Raw genomic sequence first — 22,507 nt, 5'->3', positions numbered from 1 at the left:
TCACCTGAAGTATTTTATGAGCTTTTCTTCGTTCACATAACGGTTAAAACAGGCATCTATCTTTAGAAGTATCGTCACCCTTGTTTCAATCAGGAATAAGTTAAATCTTGGGGCATTGATGTGATAACTTTTCTAAGGAGAAAGGAATATGAATAACTGGGATTGTTTTTATATGCTCCACGATAAGAATATTTTTCAAATGGCCTCATGTTATGAGCAGATCAGGTTTTCTCGGTGAGAGTGTGTTAATATTTAGATGAAAATAAAACATTGAGGGTAGATATTCAGCCACGCTGTCCAATATGGTAGGCAGCAGCCAACTTTAGTAATTGGAGAAAATTGGATCACTTTTTTTTTCAATTTTAGATCAAAGTCTTAAAATATATATGATCTGTTGCATTTTGCAATTTCCAAATAGTGCCCTTAAATAATAGAAGGTAAAATGACAGGCCCAACTAAACAAATTTACAAAGTAGGAAATTATTTCTGTTGATTGGGTAATTTGCCTTTGCTCTTTTTTTTTTTTTTTGGTAAAGATTCATTTTTATTGGACAGTCAGACAGAGTGGAAAGACAGAAAGATCTTCTTTCTACTAATTCTCTCCCCAAATGGCCTTAATGGTTGGAGCTGAGCCGATCCAAAGCCAGGAATCCTGGAGCCTCTTCCGGGCCTCCCACATGGTTGCAGGGTCCCAAAATTTTGGGCCTTCCTTTCCCAGGTCACAAGCAGGGAGCTGGATGGGAAGCAAAGCAGCTTCCCAAATTGGAGTCCACACGGAATCCTGGCGCATGAAGCATGAGGCTTTAGCCATAGAGTCATTGTGCCAGGCCCTTGATTTTCTTTAGAACATAAATCAAATGCTTTACTTTAAATCTAAGTAATATATCCAAATAAAAGCACAAAGCTATGTCAAATGTTTTTAAAATATATCTCTACATTTTAAGATTTGAAACTGAATATGTATGTTGGTTTGTATTTGGGCTTAATGAAAAAAGAATCCAACAACATGGGTCCAGTGCCGTGCCCTAGCGGCCGAAGTCCTCACCTTGCACGTGCTGGGATTCCTGTATGGGTGCTCGTTCTAACCTCGGCTGCCCTGCTTCCCATCCAGCTCCTTGCTTGTGGCTTGGGAAAGCAGTGGAGGACAGCCCAAAGCTTTGGGACCCTGCACCACGTTGGAGACCTGGAAGAGATTTCAGTTTTCTGGCTTCAGATTGGCGCAGCACTGGCCATTGTTGCCTTTTGGGCAGTGAATCAATGGATGGGAGATCTTCCTGTTTGTCTCTCCTACTCTCTGTATAGCTGACTTTCAAAAAAAAATTTTTTTTTTTATTAAAATCCAATAGCATTTGGCTAAGAAACACTAGATACTGATGGGAAAGCCACTAAGGGTTTAAAATGTTCTTGCAGGCTGTACCAGGCAAGGGCTAGCACCCACTGGCAGTGGGAGTGGGGGAGTTAGGAAACTCCCTTAGGGGGTCATAGCTCCGGCTGGTGAGCACTTGGTTCAGGAGTTGGGCAGTCTGAGCAAAGCAACTCCAACTGATGGCTAATGTGTGGGCTGGTTTTGGAAGAGGGTGGACTGAGCAGGGCCAAGCAAGCCTTAGTTTACTGGCAAGTGCAGAAACCAGGATGGAGCACAGGTCATGCTGGGTTTGGTTGTCACACCTATTGGTTTGCATGAGTCAGGGATGGGAGCAGACTGAAAAGGGCAAGGTTCCAGCACCCACTGCAAGAATTGGGACTAGAGGCAGGTTGGGTCAGGTCAGAATACAGCACTAAAGTCAAAGGCCAAGACAGGTGAGGGGCTATGCTAAGTTGGGTCAGAGCAACCGCTGGCATGCGTGAAATCCGTGGCTGGGAGCAGGCTTTGTTGGGGAACTAAGGCGATGGCCTGGTTGGGTTGTGGATCCTACTGGTGAGTGTGAGGGCCAGAGTAGGGGCAGCAGTCTGGTCTGGATATGGTTGCAGTGTTCCTTGGCATAGATAAGGACTGGATCTGGGGTGTTGCAGAGTGAACCAGACTCCAGCACCCACTGGTGCTTGTGAGAACCAGGATGGGATAGGCTAGATCTCTGCCCCTGCTGAGCCATATGTGTGCTGGGTGTGGGTGTGGACCAGGCTTGGCTGCGCTGTAACACCCAACAATAAAAACCAGGATGGGTGAAGTCTGGTGAGGAAAGGCCACTCTTCCTGCTAGGACAGGAGGTGGAGTAAGTAGGGCTGGCCCATGGACCCACTGGTGTGTGCAAGATCTGTCATTGTAGGGAGCATCCTGGACCAGGCCAGGTAATGGTATCCTCCGGTCTACATTTGGTGCAGGTCAGGGGTGAACCAGGCTGGGCCAGTTCATATCACTTGCTGGAGAATTCAAGCACTAGAATGGAGTGTGGGTTGGGCCGCTTGGGCCACAACACAAACCAATTCATATGAAGGCCAGGACGGGGTGGTGGGGGTGGCTGGACTGGGCTAGGCTGCAGCCCCCACCAGAATGAGTTGGAATTGGGAGTGAACTGGGCCCAGCCAGGCTACAGCATCCAGGTTGAGTCGACTGTTCTTACTGGTGCATAAGTCAGAGTGAATGTGGGTTGGCTGAACTTTTCCACAGCATCAGCTGGCAGATGCTGGCATGGGGGAGGGGGATGGGGGCAAATTCTGTCAAGTTAAACTGCAGAACCACCTGGGTAGTGCAAGATCGGGTAGTGGGAGTGGGCCCAGGAGGGAAACAGTGGGTAACTCCCTCTTGGGTTGCCACTCTTACTGGTGAGCGTGAGAACCAGGACTGGGACAGGCATGATGAGGCAGAAAGTGGCACCTGCTGGCATGTGTGTGGGCTGGAAAGTGGGGCTATTTGGGTTGTAATAGGCTTCAATGCCATTGATATGAGAGCTCAAAGGGATGTGGGGCAGACTGGACCAATCTGCTGTAAATACTGGCAAGCATGGAAACCAGGACAGGAGGTAGGCCTGATGGTAGTTATTGTGGGTCGCTCTGACTGGGCTGTATGTAGCTCCCGTTAGTGTCTGTGAAGGCTAAGTGTGATGGTTAGGATCAGGCTGGACTGCAACACCCAATGGTTTGTGTGAAAGACAGGACTGAAGACAGAACTGACCCAGCAATTGCGACTACCAGTGTGTGGATAAGTTAATTTAGGGGTGACGGACTGTACCGGACCCTGTACTTGCAAGCACACACAAGAATCAGGTGTGGGATCACCTCAAATGAAATTCCTATGGGGACCTCCCTCAACTGAACCCCAACCATGGAGAGAATTGCAGGTGCCATGGTCTGTTTGTCGAGTGCATGTGTCATAGTTGGGCCTCCTCAGTGGCTTAGAGCAGTGGACAACATGTCTTGATGCACATGGAGGATATGGCAGTATGTTGGAGTCTACAGAGGCTACCTGGTACCATAATAGAGGTTGGAGGACAGAATAAGCTGATCAATTACCCCAGCCAAATGTTGACAGTGAATAACCGGGCAAACAGACTGTAATGTGGACTATGTCAACCAGCGGAGTCTGGAGACATTTCACCGTGCTTGGAGTGGTGAGATCGGCAGTAATTCAGAACTGTTGAACTATCAAAGCCTCATGAGCAGGACCCTCAGAGCGTGCCCCACATCGGGGACTTTTGTGGTGGTGTCAGGTGGCTGTCCTCCATCCCAGGGTGCAGCCATGTTTGGGAGGCTTAGTGTGGCTTCTCTCCTTGTCTCCCCCTTTCCCCAAGATACAAGAAGGAAAAATAGAGAATGTGGGAAATGATGATCTCACCCAGCTTCCTCTAGCCCTTGACCCTAATCACCCAGACCAACTATGTATAAAAATCATCAAAAATAAAAATAATTTTAAAAAGGAGATAAAAATAAAAGAATAAACAAAATGTCCTCTCCCTTTAGTCCTGAGCACACGCCAGTCAATTTCCTGAGTGAATTCTTATGGGAAAAACAGCAGTTTTCATGATTAACTTTGGAAAAGACACACTAGGAAAGCTTATGTTTTCACAAAAGTGATTTTAATTCTTTTGGGGGAAAAAGTATGTGAGTAGAGTATTGTAAATATGTTGAAGCCAGGAAGTTCTGCAGAGTTCGGGTCGGGCACATCACTTTGTACAGTGTAGGAGTTCCACAGAGGGAGTCAGATCTTAATCCTGTCCCAGGACATGATCATTAATAAAAGGTGGTTCCCTCGACTGGGACGCTTCTGCCACAGCCAGGAAGTGTCCGCATTGCAGCGTTGCCTGGGTCCTTATGTACTCACACTTTATGGAATTTCTCTCTCTTGGGCTTCTCGCAATTATTACAGACTCCATGTTAGTGCGGTTCCAGGAATAGCGAAGGGAGTCCTGGCCGCTAACCTCTCCCGTTCGGAAATGTTAGTTATTTAAAAAGATTCGAGTTGTAGTTCATATTCATACGATATTACGATATTTTACGCTCAGCTAATTCCCGCAACCTGGTTCTTTACCGTGAGCTGAAAAAAACCAGACGCAACAAGGTATCTTGGGAGGTTTATTCCAGCCGGGCAGGAACAGGGGGAAGGGAAGAGGGGAAGGGGAGGCCAGAAGGAAGAGAGAGAAGAGCAAAGTAGAGAAAAAGAGCCACACCTGGGGGCCTTTTTTGTCTGCCAGGTGTGTGGGGCGGGGATTGGGAGGGTTTGAGGGCAGGACCCAGGGGATTGGTGCCTGGGGATGATTGGTGAGTAGGCGGGGTTAGGGAAGGGGCTGGGAGATTGGGGGTGGGATTCTCGGGTGGAATGCCTGGTTACATCTGATTGGTGCATGGCCGGACTGGCGCGAATTTCGTGAGCTGTGAGGAAGAAGAAATGGCGCAGGGTCCAGGGTGGGATATTGGAATAAGTCCTTACAGGGAACGTGTCGCTTGAACTTTTGTGTTCCTTTGTCCCTACAGCTTTATGCAGATGGTGGCTTCCCCAGTGCGGTAAAGATGGCACTGTGAACCCGGAGACGCAGCAGTCTTTAAATGGAGTCAAGAATCTCCATTTCTGGGCGGTAGGATTGTCCACCAGGCGTCCAGACCCAGGCTGAGCGCCCAGTCAGCTGAAGTCCAGGTCTCGCCGCGATCACGCTGGTTCGCAGAGCCACTGGCCTTCTCGAGCGCCTTGCCCAGAGGTTGCAATGGTCTGTCCGGCCGTGTGCATTCAGAGATAATACATCTATAAAGGAAAGCCAACAATCAATATGCTCTGAAACAACAAACTTCATATTGAGCGCATGTTAAATATACTGGATACACTGGATAATGCAAACACACATAAAGCCTGATTTATGCTTTGTGGCGCCTTAGAACTTTTGACTGAGCATGCAGCACTTGCATTTATTTCTACTGGAAAGCACTCTCATGTAGAGAGCAATACGGAGAAACAGAAGAAAAAAATGGTTTTAGGCGCCCTGAACTTGTGAAGATTTGAAGAATAACAGAAAAGGCCAATCCGGTTACAGCGGGGTGGGCTGACTTTCGTCCAATCAGCTTCCGACTCTGACTATAAATAAGAGCTCACAGGGTTTTTCTTGCTATCGTCTGGCTTGCAGTCTCCAGCAATGGCTCGCACTAAGCAGACGGCTCGCAAGTCCACCGGCGGCAAGGCCCCGCGCAAGCAGCTGGCCACCAAGGCGGCCCGCAAGAGCGCGCCGGCCACGGGCGGCGTCAAGAAGCCGCACCGCTACCGGCCCGGCACGGTGGCGCTGCGCGAGATCCGGCGCTACCAGAAGTCGACGGAGCTGCTGATCCGCAAGCTGCCGTTCCAGCGGCTGGTGCGCGAGATCGCGCAGGACTTCAAGACGGACCTCCGGTTCCAGAGCTCGGCGGTGATGGCGCTGCAGGAGGCGTGCGAGGCGTACCTGGTGGGTCTGTTCGAGGACACGAACCTGTGCGCCATCCACGCCAAGCGCGTGACCATCATGCCCAAGGACATCCAGCTGGCGCGCCGCATCCGCGGCGAGAGGGCTTGAGCCCCGCGACTTTGTCACCGCTTCCCCCAAAGGCTCTTTTCAGAGCCACTCAAATGGTTTTCGGCAGAACTGTAATGCTGGGGTTTCGGTTTTGCATTTGTTAGTGCAGTTTGGTGTAGGGTAACCGGGAAGTTTTAAACTTAACCACTTCGGCTATCCGAAAAATTAGGTACATGTGCTCAGCCGCGTGATCAGTAGCCAATTGTCTCAAGGGCAGCTTAGTAAGCTCTCGATGCAAGGCTCTTCTGAGTTATAGGTAATGTTACTTGCGGGCGTTGGCAGCAGTTAAGTTCCCTGTCTGATTTAGAATGGAGGTTTTGTGGACCATTATGCTGGTTCTCCAAGTGTTACTTGTCTGAGTCCTTTAAATGGAATGGGATAGTTTGGATATTGCCCAGAATTTTACTTCCTGCGTCTAGGAAATGCATGTGTAGGAAATGAGTCTTCAGCAAAATTAAAGTGAAAACTTTTGCGTAGAATTGTCTTTAGGGAGAATATGGGGGAACCCAATGCACTCTGGACTCCCATGTGTGTAATCGGTTCTGTCTTCCATTCTTACCGTCCAGGCATTCCATCAGACTCCCTGGCAGACTGGTGTGTTTGGGAGTCCTATACGCTCTAAATTTGTCACCCCCATAGGTGTAAATGTAGAATTTCCTTGGATTTCTTTGGAGCGCAGACAAGTTGTATGTACTGGGTCATCTGACAAAGGCCTGCTAAAAGAGACCCAAACCAGGAGCCAGAACCCTTTGGGGTCCCCCACGTGAGTGGCAAGGGTCCTTAAAGGTGTACTTTAGCTGGAAGGCAGATCAGAGGGGCCGTGGTCCCCACTCGAGCATGTTAAGCTGGGGAATCCTAAGAGATGATTTAATATTACACTACATCGAATGTTGGCTGCTACATGGAGCTTTATTATTGTTTTAACCTACTTTAGGATAGTTACGTAGGCACATGGAGCTTTAAAAATCGGTCTGTATCCTCTGCAATGTTTCATTTGGCTGTTTATGTTACTCGGCTATCAGAACTGAGTTTATTTTGAATATGGGTATTGTTACATGCACAAATCCACTGCAGCTGATGCAGTCTGTTCATGTCAATTAACTCTTTAGATTCATGGAATGTAGAACCTATATGATTTGTACAATTTGGAATTTAGAAAGATTGAAAAATTCCTATTATTAAATTTTTTTTTTAACTTAATTGTGTTCTATTATTTACTTTTATTTGAAGGATAGGTTTACAGAGAGGGAGAGACAGTTATCTGCCATGTCCTGGTTCACTCCCCACGTGGCCACAATAGCCAGAGCTGGGCTGATTGTAAGCTATGAACCAGAGCCATCCTCTGTTGCTATCCCAGGCCACTTTATTTCACCATTTCTGGCAGAAACAATGCTGCAAGGATCGCCTGGTGGTGGTGGGCTTGGGGATCGACTGCTGAAGAATGGGGTTTTGGGGTGTGTTCCCACTGCATTGCTTCATTCTGAGTGGTAACCTGACAGCTGTTACATCAACTTGCTGAAGGGGTGGGACACCATCTCCTGGAGATGTATCCAACATCCTTCTGAGTTTTATGGTTGTGATCACAATTTTCTTTCATGGAGCGTGTTGGCTCTGACAACATTCCACATCTGGCAACTTAGCTGAGGTCTTTGAGACCGCCCAAGCCTGCCTGAATCTTTACCACCCCTTCACGAATGCGACACAAGCATTCACGCTTCCCTGATACTTTTCTATGCCTTTTGCTTATTCTTACATTGTGCTTTATTCTGTAACTCTTACACTAGCAATTTTTATTGGTTTTCTTAGAATTGTAATGCATGCCACCTCATTGTGAAAGCGTTTTTTCCCAAAGAATAAGTGCATTAGAAATCAAAACAAGAGGAAAAAAAGAATAGTCTACAGGCCAGTTTAGTAGTTTCCGGAGATGGCAAACTTAAGCGGTTTCAATGGCACAAAACAAAAATCTCTGAGCACATGAAGGTGGGTACCCTTGGAGTTATGTTCTCCACGTGGGGTCACGCGGCCTTCAAAGGCAGGTGTCCACACGTCAGTGTTGCTGGCTTTGTATTCATGACATAGTGCCATGTGGCATTAACCTGGAGGGCGGGCCATTCATGGACTTGCCAAATAGAATCAATTCTCACAAAATAGGGGTTTCTGACCGGAGAAAACTAGCGTACCAGAAAGTAGCTGGCACCACGAAGTAAGATAAAACCCATTTCAAGTTGCATTTCAGGGACACAGTGACACATACATGAGTCCTGGTTCACTGCATGGACATTTGGACAAATATTTACTTCCAAAGTGCCTTAATCCAGAATTAAGTAAAAAATGTACAAGGACCAGACTTTGCAAACTCATCCTTTCTTGGGAGAGTGGGGACACTACAATAGAAATGACCGCTTTCTAAGGGCTAAGTATGCTCATGAAACGCAGTAACTTTTAATCACAATTGAGGCCTTAATAGATGTGCGCCACACTACCGCCTTTCTAGCAAGTGACTTGGTCCATGGCACCATGTGACCAAAGTTCCAGTTTATTTGCACGTTAGCCTATTCCCCCAGAATAGGTTCAGAAAGCAACCCTCTTTTTACATCAAGGGGATTCAGCAGGCCCTGGTTGTATCACAGAACAGTGCTGCTTTTCTGACTGTGTGGGTGGCTCTGAAAAGAGCCGTTGTTCTTGGGCTACTTCCCAGCCCGAGTGTTCACTTGGCCTTGTGGTGGCTCTCGGTCTTCTTGGGTAGCAGCACGGCCTGGATGTTGGGCAGCACGCCGCCCTGCGCGATGGTGACCTTGCCCAGCAGCTTGTTGAGCTCCTCGTCGTTGCGGATGGCGAGCTGCAGGTGTCGCGGGATGATGCGCGTCTTCTTGTTGTCGCGCGCCGCGTTGCCCGCCAGCTCGAGGATCTCGGCCGTCAGGTACTCGAGCACGGCCGCCAGGTAGACGGGCGCGCCGGCGCCCACGCGCTCGGCGTAGTTGCCCTTGCGCAGCAGCCGGTGCACGCGGCCCACGGGGAACTGCAGCCCGGCCCTGGAGGAGCGAGTCTTGGCCTTGGCGCGCGCCTTGCCGCCCTGCTTCCCGCGTCCGGACATAACTGCAAGCTGTTACAGTCGATAACTACTAATACTAGCTGGTAAGGCCTTTTATATTCTCCACTGACCATGAAAAAGTAGCTCTGTGATTGGTTAATTTGTTACTTTTCTTTCGGCCAATGGAACATGTGTATGTAGAATCCGTCGTTTGCTTGGCTACAACTATGTTATGACGTCATATGCGCATATTCACCAATCGCAAGGCGTTCATTTTGCTCCTTATTTGCATAGTTGCCTATAAATAAAGGGAGCAAGGCGGTGTGGTAACCGTTGTCTTTTGATTTTGTGGCTCTTTCCAGTCTTCGCCATGCCTGATCCTGCAAAGTCCGCTCCTGCCCCGAAGAAAGGCTCCAAAAAAGCCATCACAAAAGCTCAGAAGAAGGACGGCAAGAAGCGCAAGCGCAGCCGCAAGGAGAGCTACTCGGTGTACGTGTACAAGGTGCTGAAGCAGGTGCACCCGGACACGGGCATCTCGTCCAAGGCCATGGGCATCATGAACTCGTTCGTCAACGACATCTTCGAGCGCATCGCGGGCGAGGCGTCGCGCCTGGCGCACTACAACAAGCGCTCGACCATCACGTCCCGCGAGATCCAGACGGCTGTGCGCCTGCTGCTGCCCGGCGAGCTGGCCAAGCACGCCGTGTCCGAGGGCACCAAGGCCGTCACCAAGTACACCAGCGCCAAGTGAGGTGCAGGAGTCTGCCTCCGCTCTTCCAACCCCCACAAAGGCTCTTTTCAGAGCCAACCACGTTCTCAGAAAAGAGCAATTTCACCTAGGTTTATTAACACCCACTCCGTGTGTGTATATGTATTGTGTGTGTATTTGAATGCTTTTCATAAGTACTTGCTGACAGCTGTGTGACTCAGGAATCGATATCGATTGTGGGGGCCCGATGTGAAGGACGTTGACCTCTGAATCTTGTTTGTTCAGTAAGAACAGTTTGCCCGCGTGTCCAGCTTTTCATGTCAGGAGTCGGAAATGTGACTTCCAACACACCCTTGGCTCCTTACTGCTTGTGGATTATCTTTAACCTATCTGAAGGGCGGTTTTTGTCGCTTTAATCAATCAGTACAGTACCTGACCTCCTGGAGAGAATCGATTCGTGGAAGAACAGAATTCGGGGATTGGCCTCCCATAGTTTAGGCTTCACGTTATTGTGGCAAAAACCCTCCCATTGCCCCAGCTGCTCTGACCCAGGGCTTGTCACACACTGTCTCATGTGCAGCTCATGAAACTGCATGGCATTGTGGGATACTTAAAAAGGGACTGGCTGTGTTCAGATTCCTTTCGTTGTAGGTGTTACAGTGGACTGCTCTCCTATGGGGTCTGATGTGCCCCTTTATCAGGTTCTCCAATGCCCCAAATGGAAAACATTTTGTCCCAATCTTCCCCTGTAGTTCCTCAGTCTTTCTGCAATAAACATAGATGCCACTTTGTGAAGCAGATTTGCTTATATACTTGCTGTGCGGAAACTAGTGAGATAAACTTGGGCTAGTGCCCAGGACCCAAGAGACGAGAAGAGGTTTCATTTGAGTGGGAAGTAGAAGCTCTCAACTGTGGGAGGATCTGGGGAAGCACCTTGAACAGTTGAAATTCCCAGTCTAGGAGTGATACGTATGTGATCCCCAAAGAGCAGATGTCTTGTTTGCACATTAACTATTGGTTCTCCACGAGTTTTCTTTGAGTCCGTGCCCAATCCTGACTTCCTCGTCCCTTGGCAAATACTGTCACCACAGTACTTGCATCCTGTTGTGTTCATCACATGTGCTTACAGGGAGCTATGAGATGGAGGCAGATGGAGTTAGCCTGGCTTGCTTGCAGCCCTGGACTCCCACGCTGTATTAGCGTCCCATCCTAACTTCAAGCCTTTCTATGGCAGTGTTTGGTGGCCTGTCTGTGTAAGACTTCCCTCCTACTCAGGCCATTACAAAGGAAACTTGCCCGACATTCTTACTCAGGAGTCAGCCTAGTTTATTATTATTATTTTTTTTACATATTTGTAGTTTTATTTGAAAAGATGATCTCTTTGTCTCTCCTATTTTTTTTTTTTTTAATCAGCCTTTCAAATAAGATCTTAAAAAGCAAATTACTTTCCAGAGGGGAGACAGCAGTGTCTCCTTTACCCATTCAGCTTTCTGGCTTGAATGCGCTCTGAGGTCAGAAAGGAAGTGTAGAGTTAGGAGAAGTGCTAAGTGGCCCTGGGTGACATTGAGGGACTGAGGGTGGGCAGTCCTGGCTGGAGGACCCTGGAAGGCCCCGTGATGTGATCAGGCCAGTCTCTTCATTGGTCTCCATTTTCTGCTGCAGAGAACACCTTGTGTGTTCTGAGCCCACATCTCCATGCTGATTGGGTGCCGAGCTTGTTAACCACACACATTGACTAACATCTCCTGCTGTCAGCTGATTCCTCTGAAGCAAGGGCTAAGTTGCTCAAGTGAGAGAGAGAAATATAGTTTTTAGTCTTTGGGCTTGAGAGATTGTGATGTCTTTCCAAGTCAAAATGTGCAACAACCAGGTTTACACTTAAGAACTTGGGCTGTCCCATGTTGAGGGAGACACACACTTGCTCAAGGAGCCATGGATAAGGGAGATGCTTGGCGTCCCCTTCAAGAGAGTGATGCTTTTTAGCCAGAGACAGAAGTTTTCTGAAGAAGCAGGCCAGAACATGCTAGCCCAAAATACAGCTGTTTGTTTCAAAATTCCTTGTGGACATTTGAGAGGCAGACACAAGAAGCTCTCCCCGAACTTCTTCTGTTTGTGTAACATCAGGAACAACAGGAAAAACAGAGGCCCGAGGGGCGTCAGAACGGCCTGTTTCATCCAGTCCTCACCTGGTTGCTGCTCCTCTTCCTTTCCACACTTTGCTGAGCAGAGATATTCGTGGCCTTTTCCATGTGTCAATTTTGAAATGTCTACTGGATCTTATTGGATGCTGCTCTGAATCAGACTTGTAAGTCATTTACTTTCCTATAGTTATGCTCTTGTTTCAGGAACCCTTAGGACAGAGAAACACAATTTTCCTCCCCTGCAGGAGGCTTTTAGACAGGTATGACCAAACTGGAGATGACCTGTGACATGAATTCTTGTTTTTCTAACTTTTCTCGTATCCTCACTGTTTTACTATCACTTGATTTTAACCATACTTGTTAAATATATTTTACTTGAGACCATCCAGGTCCTCTGAGGTCTTGGCCACACCTTCAGGTGGGCGGTACCAGCATTGTCCACCCATTTCCTAATTAATCAAGAGATCACCAATGGGGAACATCTCACCTATAGGTTCCCCGCCCAACAAGGAGGGGTCAAGGAAGGCTTAAAACCCCTAGACCCTTCCTCAAACCTTTGGTGTCTCTCTCTCCCTCCTCTTTCGAGAGCACCCCACCTCCCGGCTTCTTTTCCGGAGGTGCTTCCCCTTCCTTCCCTTCCCTGCTCCCTGGTCCCTTCACAAATAAACTTTTCTGTTTGCAACAGATTCCCGGCTTTTTATTTCTATACTAAGCTGAGGAAAGAACCCACCGGGCATTTCTGGTAACATATTTTCCCTGGCGCCCAACGTGGGGCTCGAAAAAAGAGACTAGACGGGAGCCACGTGGCCCAGCTCAACTGAGAGAAGACTTCACAAGGTCTGTATGCCTTCCCTCAAGTGGGACTGCACCCGTGGAAGTGACCCTTGGCACCCCATGGCTCTGCATGAACACGGAGGACCCCCGGCCACGGTCTAGCTATGGTCGAACCTCCAGAGGGATTGTATAATTAGGGGGGTGGTGTAAGGAAGGACGGCTGTTTAGGCTTCCAGAGGCCTAATCTCTGACCACCTCTTCGCCCTTTCCTATCACCTTCATTCTCCTTTCGGGAGCAAGGCCGTGGGTGCGTGTGTTCGGAGGAAATCTGGAGGAGGACTGACAGTCTCTGGCAGAGGCGACACTTCTGCGTGACTAGAAACTCCCCAGGTGGATTCTGAACGCCGACCGCCCGAATGGGTACCCTAGTGCCAAGCTCCCAGCCACGTTTCGGGCTGGTCTCTCCTCGGTGGAGGAGGGGTGAGACTCCGGGCCACCCCCACGAGTGTGCGGCTTGGGTTGATCCCTTAAAGTGACTCGTGCGGAGCTTTGGACGACCCCCTCTACACTCCCCAGATGAGTTGAGAAAAGGCCAGTCCCTTTGTTCTGTCTCCCATCTCCGGTCTATCACCCAAGCAGCTTCCTGCCTCTGAAATCCAAACAGCCTTAGAATGGGAGAGCGCTTTTGGAGCTGCGCTGTTAGGAGACTTTTCCCTTGAAGCTCCGATAGCCACAGGGAGTCTTTGAGGAATTCAGGGAACCTGCAGCCAGGTAGAAACCTGATCACCTTTGAAGCCAGAACCAGCCATAGAAAAGGGGAGGGGCAGTCTTGGAGTATGCTCATTCAGGAATTTAGGACCAAAGTTCTATTTGCATTCCTATTGTGATTCTTAACAGCCACCATTTGGGATTGGGGAAACTTCCAAATCAGCTAGCCCAAGGCAATTTGAGAAACTTGCCCTTGCTGTTTTCCAGTTTGCTTTTCATTTCCCAGTTTGTTTTGGGACAAGCCTATTTTAAGGCCAGCTCCATGCCTTGCCAACTTTCAGCCATTTTGAGATCGTGCACATTTCTATGGGCTTTTGTTTTGATCAGGCCAAGGAGAAAGTTCAACCAATAAGCATTAGCAGTTATGTTCCTTTAGGCTATAGGGCTACTTTAGATTTTCAGGAAAAGGATCACCATGGAGAAGTGGTTACCAAAGGTTCCGGAGCCTCCACAGGGGGTTGAGATAGTCACGGACAGGTGGGGCGAGGCAGGGGTAATAGTGGTAGTCCCCAAGCTCGTGGATCCTGTCCCGGCGGACAGCAGGACCACTCCTGTAATGACCGCGCACAAGGTATGGGACAATGATCATGATCACGGACAGGTGGGGCGAGGCAGGGGTAATAGTGGTAGTCCCCAAGCTCGTGGATCCTGTCCCGGCAGACAGCAGGACCACTCCTGTAATGACTGCGCACGGGGTCAGACTGGACTTGCCCCCAGCTCTGACATACACTTTGGGCATAGGCTAGACAAGGGAGAAGGGGGGCAAGTCTCTCTCTAGCCTGTTCATTGTCTCTTTATTGCTCAGATGGGATCTCAACATTCGCGAGTGGACTCCCGAACTCCTCTTGGTTGTATCCTTAAACATTGGGACATATTTGGTTCCCGGATCGTGAGCAAAAAGGACTTGATCTTTTTCTGCATGAAGGCTTGGCCCAAATACTCTCTTGCTAATGGTGAAACTTGGCCTCCCACAGGGAGTCTTAATTACCATACTATTTCAGAACTGGACAATTATTGTAGACGTTGGGGAAGGTGGGTAGAAATTTCATATATTCGAATGTTTCTCCATCTTCGGGATCATCTTAAGAATGGCAGAATAGAAAAAAACCTAATTCAGACAACTGGGGAGTTGGCCATTTCTGACTCAAAGGAAGAAGGTAATTTGCAAGTGAATAAAGATCCTCCTTCACTGAAGGAATCACCTGAAGGGATTCCATCAGCCCCTCCTCCACAGGGACCTAGTCCCTGCTTATCTTATCCGGAGGAGCCCTGCCCCCCTTATCCACAGGCATCAAAGGAAAAGGCTTCTAGGTCTTATCCTCCAGTGAAAGGAGAAGCCATGCTTCCTCTTCAAGCTGTGGGGGTAGGAGAGTTTGGTGTGCAAATTGGTTACAAGCCTTTCTCTCTTGGAGAACTCAAGGAAATAAAGAATGATTTGGGCAGTTACACCGACAACCCTGATCAATATGTACAAACTTTTGAGCGACTCCAGTCGGTATATGACCTAGCTTGGAAGGATGTAATGTTACTATTGGATGACACCCTAAATGCCTTAGAAAGAAAGAGGGTGCTGGAAAAAGCTCATGAGGCTGGGAACAATTATTATGCATCTCAGGGGAAAAGCATCAGAGACAAGGCAAACATCCCCATTGGAGCAGAGGCAATCCCCACAAAGAATCCCAACTGGGACCCACAGGACGAAAGACATGAGTGGGAACGAAATCACTTCATTTACTGTATTCTAGAGGGATTAAGAAGGGCGAAAGTTAAGCCTTTGAATTATAGCCAGCTCACTGCTGTCCATCAGGGGGAGAATGAGCCACCAATGACCTTTCTAGAACGCCTCAAGGGGGCAATTGTGAAGTTCACTAATTTAGACCCAGATACAGTGGAGGGTGGAGCGATCCTCAAGGACAAGTTCCTTGTACAGTCTGCCCCAGATATCAGGAGAAAGCTCCAAAAGCTTATGGCAGACCCTGACAAGTCTTCCTTGGACCAGTTGATCCAGGCAGCCAATGCTGTTTACTATAATCGAGACTTAGAGAAGGAAAGGCAGAAGGACAGGCGCCACAGTGAGATGCTGGCCGCTATGAGTGCATCCACCCCAGGGAAAAGGACCATGAGGTGCTGCTACAACTGTGGGAAGCCAGGACATTTTCAGAGGGAGTGCCCTCGAACCACAGGCCAGGAGTCTCCTCCGGGACCATGTCTCGTCTGCAAAGGGGATCATTGGAAATCGTGCTGCCCCCAGCTCCAGAGAGAGCAGGGGTCTGCTAACCAGGACCCCCCAGTGATGGATCCCAGGGACTCCTATCTAGGCTCCCACCATCTGAGTTCATACTGAGGAGCCTCAAGTCTCCCTGATGGTGAGTTCTCAAAAGGTCATTTTCTTGCTGGACACAGGTGCTTGATTCTCTGCCTTGCCCTTCTCTCCTAGACTGAGGTCCGTTCAAAGTAACTGTATGGGACATCTCTGGCCGTGGGCTTGTACTTGGGGATATCTCCACTTCTATCCACTCTGTACTTGTTATTCCTCTGACACCTGTCCCTTTGTTAGGGATGAGATATTGGTAAGGGTCCTTGTAGGCTCAGTCTTTGCCCTGATGTACAAAGTCATTTTCCCTCCTGGGGTAGATACTGACTCTATGGTCTAAGGTCAACCGTCAACCAGATTCTATAGAACCAACCTGGGATGCACTGGAGGATTTAAAGCTGCTTTTCAAAAAGGCACCTAACAGATAAGTGTTTCCTATATGCTCCCCCACATCTTGTCACCTGATACTGTTATTGCAACTAACAAAATGGGGCCCTAACTAAGAACGTTATAGTGCAGGCTTATAGAATCAGGCCCATTGTTGAGCAGACTCGTCAACTTAAGGTTATCAGACAAAAGCCTAGGTCTAGCACAGTGCAGGGAACAGGAGCGGAATTTCACTCCTGGACACAAACTATTCTAAAAAGTTAGCCTATGGACGCTCTTTGCATCTGTGTTGGTTCCTGCTCTACATAGAGCATGCAACTGTCTTCTCAACTGTCTTATGCTTGTTTCCTGATTAGGGGTCTTCAGACTCAAGGTGGCCTTGTACATGCAAACTTGTGTGACAACCAGACCAACTTCTGCCATGGCAACTTGGATGACCTGGACCATCTCTCTGGATCCCACACCTTCAGGGGCCCCTTACCCAAATGTCGTCCCGATTCAGCAGGAAGCAGCCAGAAGACATCGTCGCCCCTTTTCCCCCTACAGAAGTAGGATGTGGGATTTCAAGAGGGGGGACTGAGACCATCCAGGTCCTCTGAGGTCTTGGCCACACCTTCAGGTGGGCTGGCACCAGCATTGTCCACCCATTTCCTAATTAATCAAGAGATCACCAATGGGGAACATCTCACCTATAGGTTCCCCGCCCAACAAGGAGGGGTCAAGGAAGGCTTAAAACCCCTAGACCCTTCCTCAAACCTTTGGTGTCTCTCTCTCCCTCCTCTCTCGAGAGCACCCCACCTCCCGGCTTCTCTTCCGGAGGTGCTTCCCCTTCCTTCCCTTCCCTGCTCCCTGGTCCCTTCACAAATAAACTTTTCTGTTTGCAACAGATTCCCGGCTTTTTATTTCTATACTAAGCTGAGGAAAGAACCCACCGGGCATTTCTGGTAACATTACTGATGTAGTGGTGCCTGTTGAATATCTGTGTGTGGGTGGAGGGGAGATGTTAGGTGACCATGCCCCAAGGAAGGGCTAAGTGTGATTACGTTCTTATTTCATTCAGGTTTGGGATGCTGCTTATAAACTGTTTCCAAATAAAGTTCCAGGTTGTAGAAGGACATTGTGACCCTAGAAGGTCAAGGAGTACAGGATGGGAAAACATTTGATAGGATAACGCTTGTGTGAGAACAACTAGATGGATGCCGTTTGTGTGATGGGATGTCCTTTGTATGTGAACAGCCAGATAGATACCTTTTCTGGAACTAAATGATATAATTTGCATGAGAACTGCTGAGTGAATAACATGTGAATGAGAACACTTGGCGGGATATATAACACAAAAGAGTTCCAAACAAGAGTATAGAAAGAATTGATGGCATTCTCTTGATAAGCTCAGTGCCTCCTCCCTTATTACATATGACCCTTGGTGTATAAAGGCTGATGCCACTAATAAACTTTGGTTTTCAACCATTGGTCATAATCCGCTCGTGTTTTTATAGGTTCTGTGCACCAAGTCCGTCGCTGCAAGACAGTGACAACAGGTGCATATTTTGTCAAATATAATAGCAAGTTATAGAAAACAACTTCTGCGGGTGCTTTGTTCAGTGAATGAAAATCTACTTAAGATGTTAACAAATACTTGAATATCAAGAGAGCAAATGTAGTTGCTAGATGATGAGAAAGCTTACCCACACCAGGCCTGAACACTGGATCCCACAGCACCCTATTCCCCACAGACTCCTGTGCAGTGAATACCATTGATTTGATGAGGAAGAGGAGTTAAAGTCGTAAACGGCAAAAGCTACCGCAGCCAAGCCAAAGCCTAAAGCCTGGCAGATCTGCCAGATATCTCCGGGAAAAAAAGTACGTTCTGAATCCTGGGTGCCTTTCTTCCTGGGCACTGGCTGGCGTTCGCTTAGGTGACTGCGAAAACGACAGTTGGGAGAGCTGAATGGGCCTCAGCCTAGGCCACAGTCTTACCAGGGGCACCTTGCACCTCAAGGCCTGTGGTAATATCACCTGGTGAGGAGAAATCTCCACCGGGTGGAGAATGTTTGTCTTCAGGCACATGAGAGCTGAGCGAATGCGCCTCTGTGTAGGTCTCCCCTTCTACCTCACTGTGAAGAACAAGGCGATTGATTTCGGAATGTTATTTGTCTTTTTTATTAACCCCTATGCACGCACATAAATCTCATTTCGTCCCTAGCATGAGTTCACTACAATTCACTTGGCTTGGAATTCCAGATAGACAAGCATTGCTGAGCAAGAACAAAGGGAAACGCAGTTCAAGACCCAGTTCCCGCCTGGGTTCCCATTCAGGTCCGCTATGCAAATTATTCTGGCAAAGGGTCAGAGAAGTACTTAGTGCTGATTGGTTCATGTTCAAAACCAGCTTCAGGTGTTTCTCGGGAAGCCTTCTTGGGAGCAGTTGCACAGCCTTCTTGGGTGCGCGGATGAAACCTATACTCCGGGTCAAGCCACTCGGGGTGCATGTTGCAGGCAGTTTTCCCGCGGGTTCATTTTACAAGAAATGCAGCATTGCAAGCGCTGGAGGGATCCCTGGCGCAGAGCGTGTGCGTGCCTTCTCCCCAGCACACGGCCGTCCAGCCGTTAAGTTCTGGATGGATGCACTTTGTCCTCTTCCGCTGGCTCTCGTCCTCTCAGAATAAGTTCAGTTTACCTCATAAAGGGGCTCACAAATAAGAAAGGCACCCTCATAAACAAAGCAAGGGGGAAGGAAGTAATTAGCCAACCAATGACTTCAACACTTATTGTCAACATTTTGAAGAGGTTGCTGGTCTTGTGCTTAAACTTAATGTAAACGGCAGTATCTAGAGCGTTTTTTTATTTATTTTATTTTTTTAACAGAAACAATAGGACAATTTTTCCTACTAAATAGGTTATTTACAGTTAAGGCATTAATTCTTATCAACTAATGAATCAGCACTTCTGGCTGGACATTATCACAAATATTCTTGGATAACTAAGGACTGAATTATTACTCACTCAGGCATCTGCAATGTAAATGAATGCCGATCATAATGTAAAAATCATAACACCCAGTGATGGTCAGCTTAAACGTGAGGAGGAAAACGCAACTATCATTGAGAATCTTACACTACATACCTTCTGTGGGAGTGTTTCCATGATAGGCTGAGACCATGAAGTGAGCTGTGCACAATGTTTTAGGAAAGAAGCAGTAATTGACTGACAGACAACGGAGTTAGTCTAACCATGTCAACGAAATCCTTAGGTGATTTTCTTTCTTTATTTTATAAAGATTTATTTATTCTCATTGCAAAGATAGACATACAGAGATGAGAAGACATGAGTGCAAAGGCTGGTGCTGCTGCCATCCGAAGCCAGAAGCCAGAAACTTCCTCCAGGTCTCCCACGTGGGGTCCTGGGTCCCAAGGCTTTGGGCCATCCTCGAGTGCTTTCCCAGGCCACAAGCAGGATGGGAAGTGGAGCTGCAGGGGATAGAACCAGCGCCCGTTTGGGATCCCGGTGCATTCAAGGCAAGGAATTTAACCACTACGGTAGGCCATCGCGCCCGGCCCGAAGTCCTTTTTACATGAAGATATAAACACTTAAGGAATTTCCCCTTGTGGAAATTTTCTACAGTTTTGATTATAAACGATTTTTCTCAACGAGGGAAGTGGACTGCGGAACAGAACGAAATGTTATTTCCAAGAATTCAGCTAAAAATGGCAATGCTTCAGCAGGGCAAACATGAAGTGTTGTGTATAAGTTATTAAGATGAGTATGACTTATTAAGAGGATACAATTTTTACTTTCACAGTTTCTGTACTGTACACATAGATTTCCAGGATAAGTCAAATGGACAATGGAAGAGAATGTTATTTTAAAAAAATGGCAGTGCTTCAGCAGGGGAAACACGAAGTGTTGGGCAAATGGCAGTGCTTCAGCAGGGGAAACACGAAGTATTGGGCAAATCTGGTAGGTCCATGAGGAAAGCGTTAAATTGTATCATGTGCTATGACCTCGACTCAGGACTGCAGCAGAAGTGATCAGAACGCGATTAGCATGAGGAGAGGGAAGCGCCCCCGGGTCCAGCAAGCTTCCCAGCGAGGCGGGAGAGGTCGGCGCTGGGCGCTCCCGCCTGCTGCTGTCTCCGCCCCTTGGGGGCGTGTCCGCCGAGCCGCTCTCACTCAGGTCCGCCGAGCGCTTATAAAGGCGCGGCTGGGCGCGAGGAAGGCCGTGTTGGCTGTGGGTGTGTGACTGCTGAAGATGTCTGGTCGCGGCAAGGGCGGCAAGGGCCTGGGCAAGGGCGGCGCCAAGCGCCACCGCAAGGTGCTGCGCGACAACATCCAGGGCATCACCAAGCCCGCCATCCGCCGCCTGGCGCGCCGCGGCGGCGTCAAGCGCATCTCGGGGCTCATCTACGAGGAGACGCGCGGCGTGCTCAAGGTCTTCCTGGAGAACGTCATCCGCGACGCCGTCACCTACACGGAGCACGCCAAGCGCAAGACGGTCACGGCCATGGACGTGGTCTACGCGCTCAAGCGCCAGGGACGCACGCTCTACGGCTTCGGCGGCTGAGCTGCTCCCTTCCCTCCACTGCTTCAGACGCCATCACACAAAGGCCCTTTTCAGGGCCGCCCACAAAGTTCTTGATAGAACTGTACACTGCCAGCGGTGTTCTTAGATGTTTGGATAAGTTAGGTAGCATAGCGCGCATTGCTTTCATTATTGTAGATGATACGTTGACGTTTTCCCTTCCCCTTCTGTATCCTGGCAGGTTGTCCCCCCAGCTTTCCGTTAAAGGGTTAGCAACTGGTAGTCTCTGTAGTATCAGGCACGTGGGTTGTATAGGATGAATAAACTTTGGAAACAGATCTCTGAAAAACATGGTATTAGTAAACGCTGAATTCTCGCCCCGAGTTCTTATGCGATAAACCTGTGGTGTTTAGTATTGCAAGGATTCCCAACACTAGATGCATTCCAGATTAACACAGGAGGCAAGGAAGAATGAGTAGCGAACTGAGGCTTTTTGTTTCCTCCTCCCTTGTGGTTGCCGTGCTTGTGCGCGCGCGCCGGGATCCGAATGGGCGCTGGTTTGTGTCCTGGCTGCTTCGCTTCCCATCCAGCTCCCTGTTTGTGGCCTGGGGAAGCAGTCGAGGACAGCCCAAAGCCTTGGGACCCTGCACCCGCGTGGGAGACCTGAAGGAAGCTGCTGGACGGGAGACCTTTGTTTCTCCTCTTTGTAAATCTTCCTTTCCTATGTACATACATTTTATCTCCTCTGCCTTATTCCATTAGATCCCACGTTAGAAGCTCATGCGTCTGTATCTGTGTCATTCAATAAAAAGCTTAAGCAGTGAAAAGGCAGTATCAGGCTGAAGCTGATTTTTGGGTAATAACACAAAATCCCCGGAGACGATGGTTTAAATGGAAGGTATCTGATGATGGCCACACACAAAACATCGCATACTTTAATAAAAGCTACTAGTATTGGACTAAATGTAATAAAATAGGGGCAATGCGTAGGGGAGTGGGGAATTCTGGGTCTTTGGACCTGTATCATAAAAAACGCGTTTAGAAAAGGAAAGTTACTAATATCAAAATTCAAGCAATAAGTATATTGATTTACAAAATGAAAGTAAAACAAAAACATTGGTAATAATGTCTGGCTATTGTTTCCAGCAACGTTCATGGCGGGAAGCGTCTCAGTTTGAAAAAAAGCACTGCGCACACACCAAGTGATTCATTCGTTAATGGATTAACCAGGAACCAATTCCGCGGCGGCTCTGATCCCGGGCATAGTTCAGCATCCAATCAGCACGCGAAGTCTGCTATAAATGCTGGGTGAGTTGGCCTTTCGCTCATTGTGCTTCTTTGCTTAGGCAACTGTGTTTTACATACTCCAGCGGATATGGCTCGCACCAAGCAGACCGCTCGCAAGTCCACCGGCGGCAAGGCCCCGCGCAAGCAGCTGGCCACCAAGGCTGCCCGCAAGAGCGCGCCGGCCACGGGCGGCGTCAAGAAGCCGCACCGCTACCGGCCCGGCACGGTGGCGCTGCGCGAGATCCGGCGCTACCAGAAGTCGACGGAGCTGCTGATCCGCAAGCTGCCGTTCCAGCGGCTGGTGCGCGAGATCGCGCAGGACTTCAAGACGGACCTTCGGTTCCAGAGCTCGGCGGTGATGGCGCTGCAGGAGGCGTGCGAGGCGTACCTGGTGGGTCTGTTCGAGGACACGAACCTGTGCGCCATCCACGCCAAGCGCGTGACCATCATGCCCAAGGACATCCAGCTGGCGCGCCGCATCCGCGGCGAGAGGGCTTGAACCCCGCGACTTTGTCACCGCTTCCCCCAAAGGCTCTTTTCAGAGCCACCACAGCTGTCACCGGAACAGAGCTGTATACTTAATGTTCGTCAAGCCGCTGTGAACAGGAA

At 48.8% G+C, this 22,507-nt stretch overlaps 4 protein-coding genes across 4 annotated transcripts in view; 3 read left to right on the top strand and 1 right to left on the bottom strand.

Annotated features, from left to right (window-relative positions):
- The first annotated feature begins 5,549 nt into the window (after positions 1–5,549).
- On the top strand, positions 5,550–6,199 carry LOC121159072 (histone H3.1). The gene has a single exon (XM_040984117.1). The coding sequence runs from the start codon at positions 5,559–5,561 to the stop codon at positions 5,967–5,969; it is 411 nt and encodes a 136-aa protein (XP_040840051.1). The 5' UTR covers positions 5,550–5,558; the 3' UTR covers positions 5,970–6,199.
- A 2,406-nt stretch (positions 6,200–8,605) lies between these two features.
- On the bottom strand, positions 8,606–9,082 carry LOC121159074 (histone H2A type 1-H). The gene has a single exon (XM_040984119.1). It carries the CDS (start codon positions 9,061–9,063, stop codon positions 8,677–8,679), a length of 387 nt encoding a protein of 128 aa, XP_040840053.1. The 5' UTR covers positions 9,064–9,082; the 3' UTR covers positions 8,606–8,676.
- A 273-nt stretch (positions 9,083–9,355) lies between these two features.
- On the top strand, positions 9,356–9,777 carry LOC121159075 (histone H2B type 1-H-like). Its single transcript, XM_040984120.1, has one exon. The coding sequence runs from the start codon at positions 9,371–9,373 to the stop codon at positions 9,749–9,751; it is 381 nt and encodes a 126-aa protein (XP_040840054.1). The 5' UTR covers positions 9,356–9,370; the 3' UTR covers positions 9,752–9,777.
- A 10,539-nt stretch (positions 9,778–20,316) lies between these two features.
- Positions 20,317–22,507, top strand: part of LOC121158978 — a 31,199-nt gene continuing 29,008 nt past the window's right edge. The window contains exons 1-2 of the mRNA XM_040983962.1: positions 20,317–20,651; positions 21,925–22,315. Of these exons, the coding sequence (XP_040839896.1) occupies positions 20,342–20,651; positions 21,925–22,315 (701 nt within the window). The 5' untranslated portion in view covers positions 20,317–20,341. The remainder of the gene's footprint in view (positions 20,652–21,924; positions 22,316–22,507) is intronic.

Source organism: Ochotona curzoniae, unplaced genomic scaffold (assembly GCF_017591425.1).
Source record: "Ochotona curzoniae isolate NIBS_2020 unplaced genomic scaffold, NIBS_Ocur_1.0 contig_4064, whole genome shotgun sequence".
NCBI classification, from domain to species: Eukaryota; Metazoa; Chordata; class Mammalia; order Lagomorpha; family Ochotonidae; genus Ochotona; species Ochotona curzoniae.
Note: the sequence above shows the minus strand (reverse complement) of the source record. Positions and strands in the feature narration are given on the sequence as shown.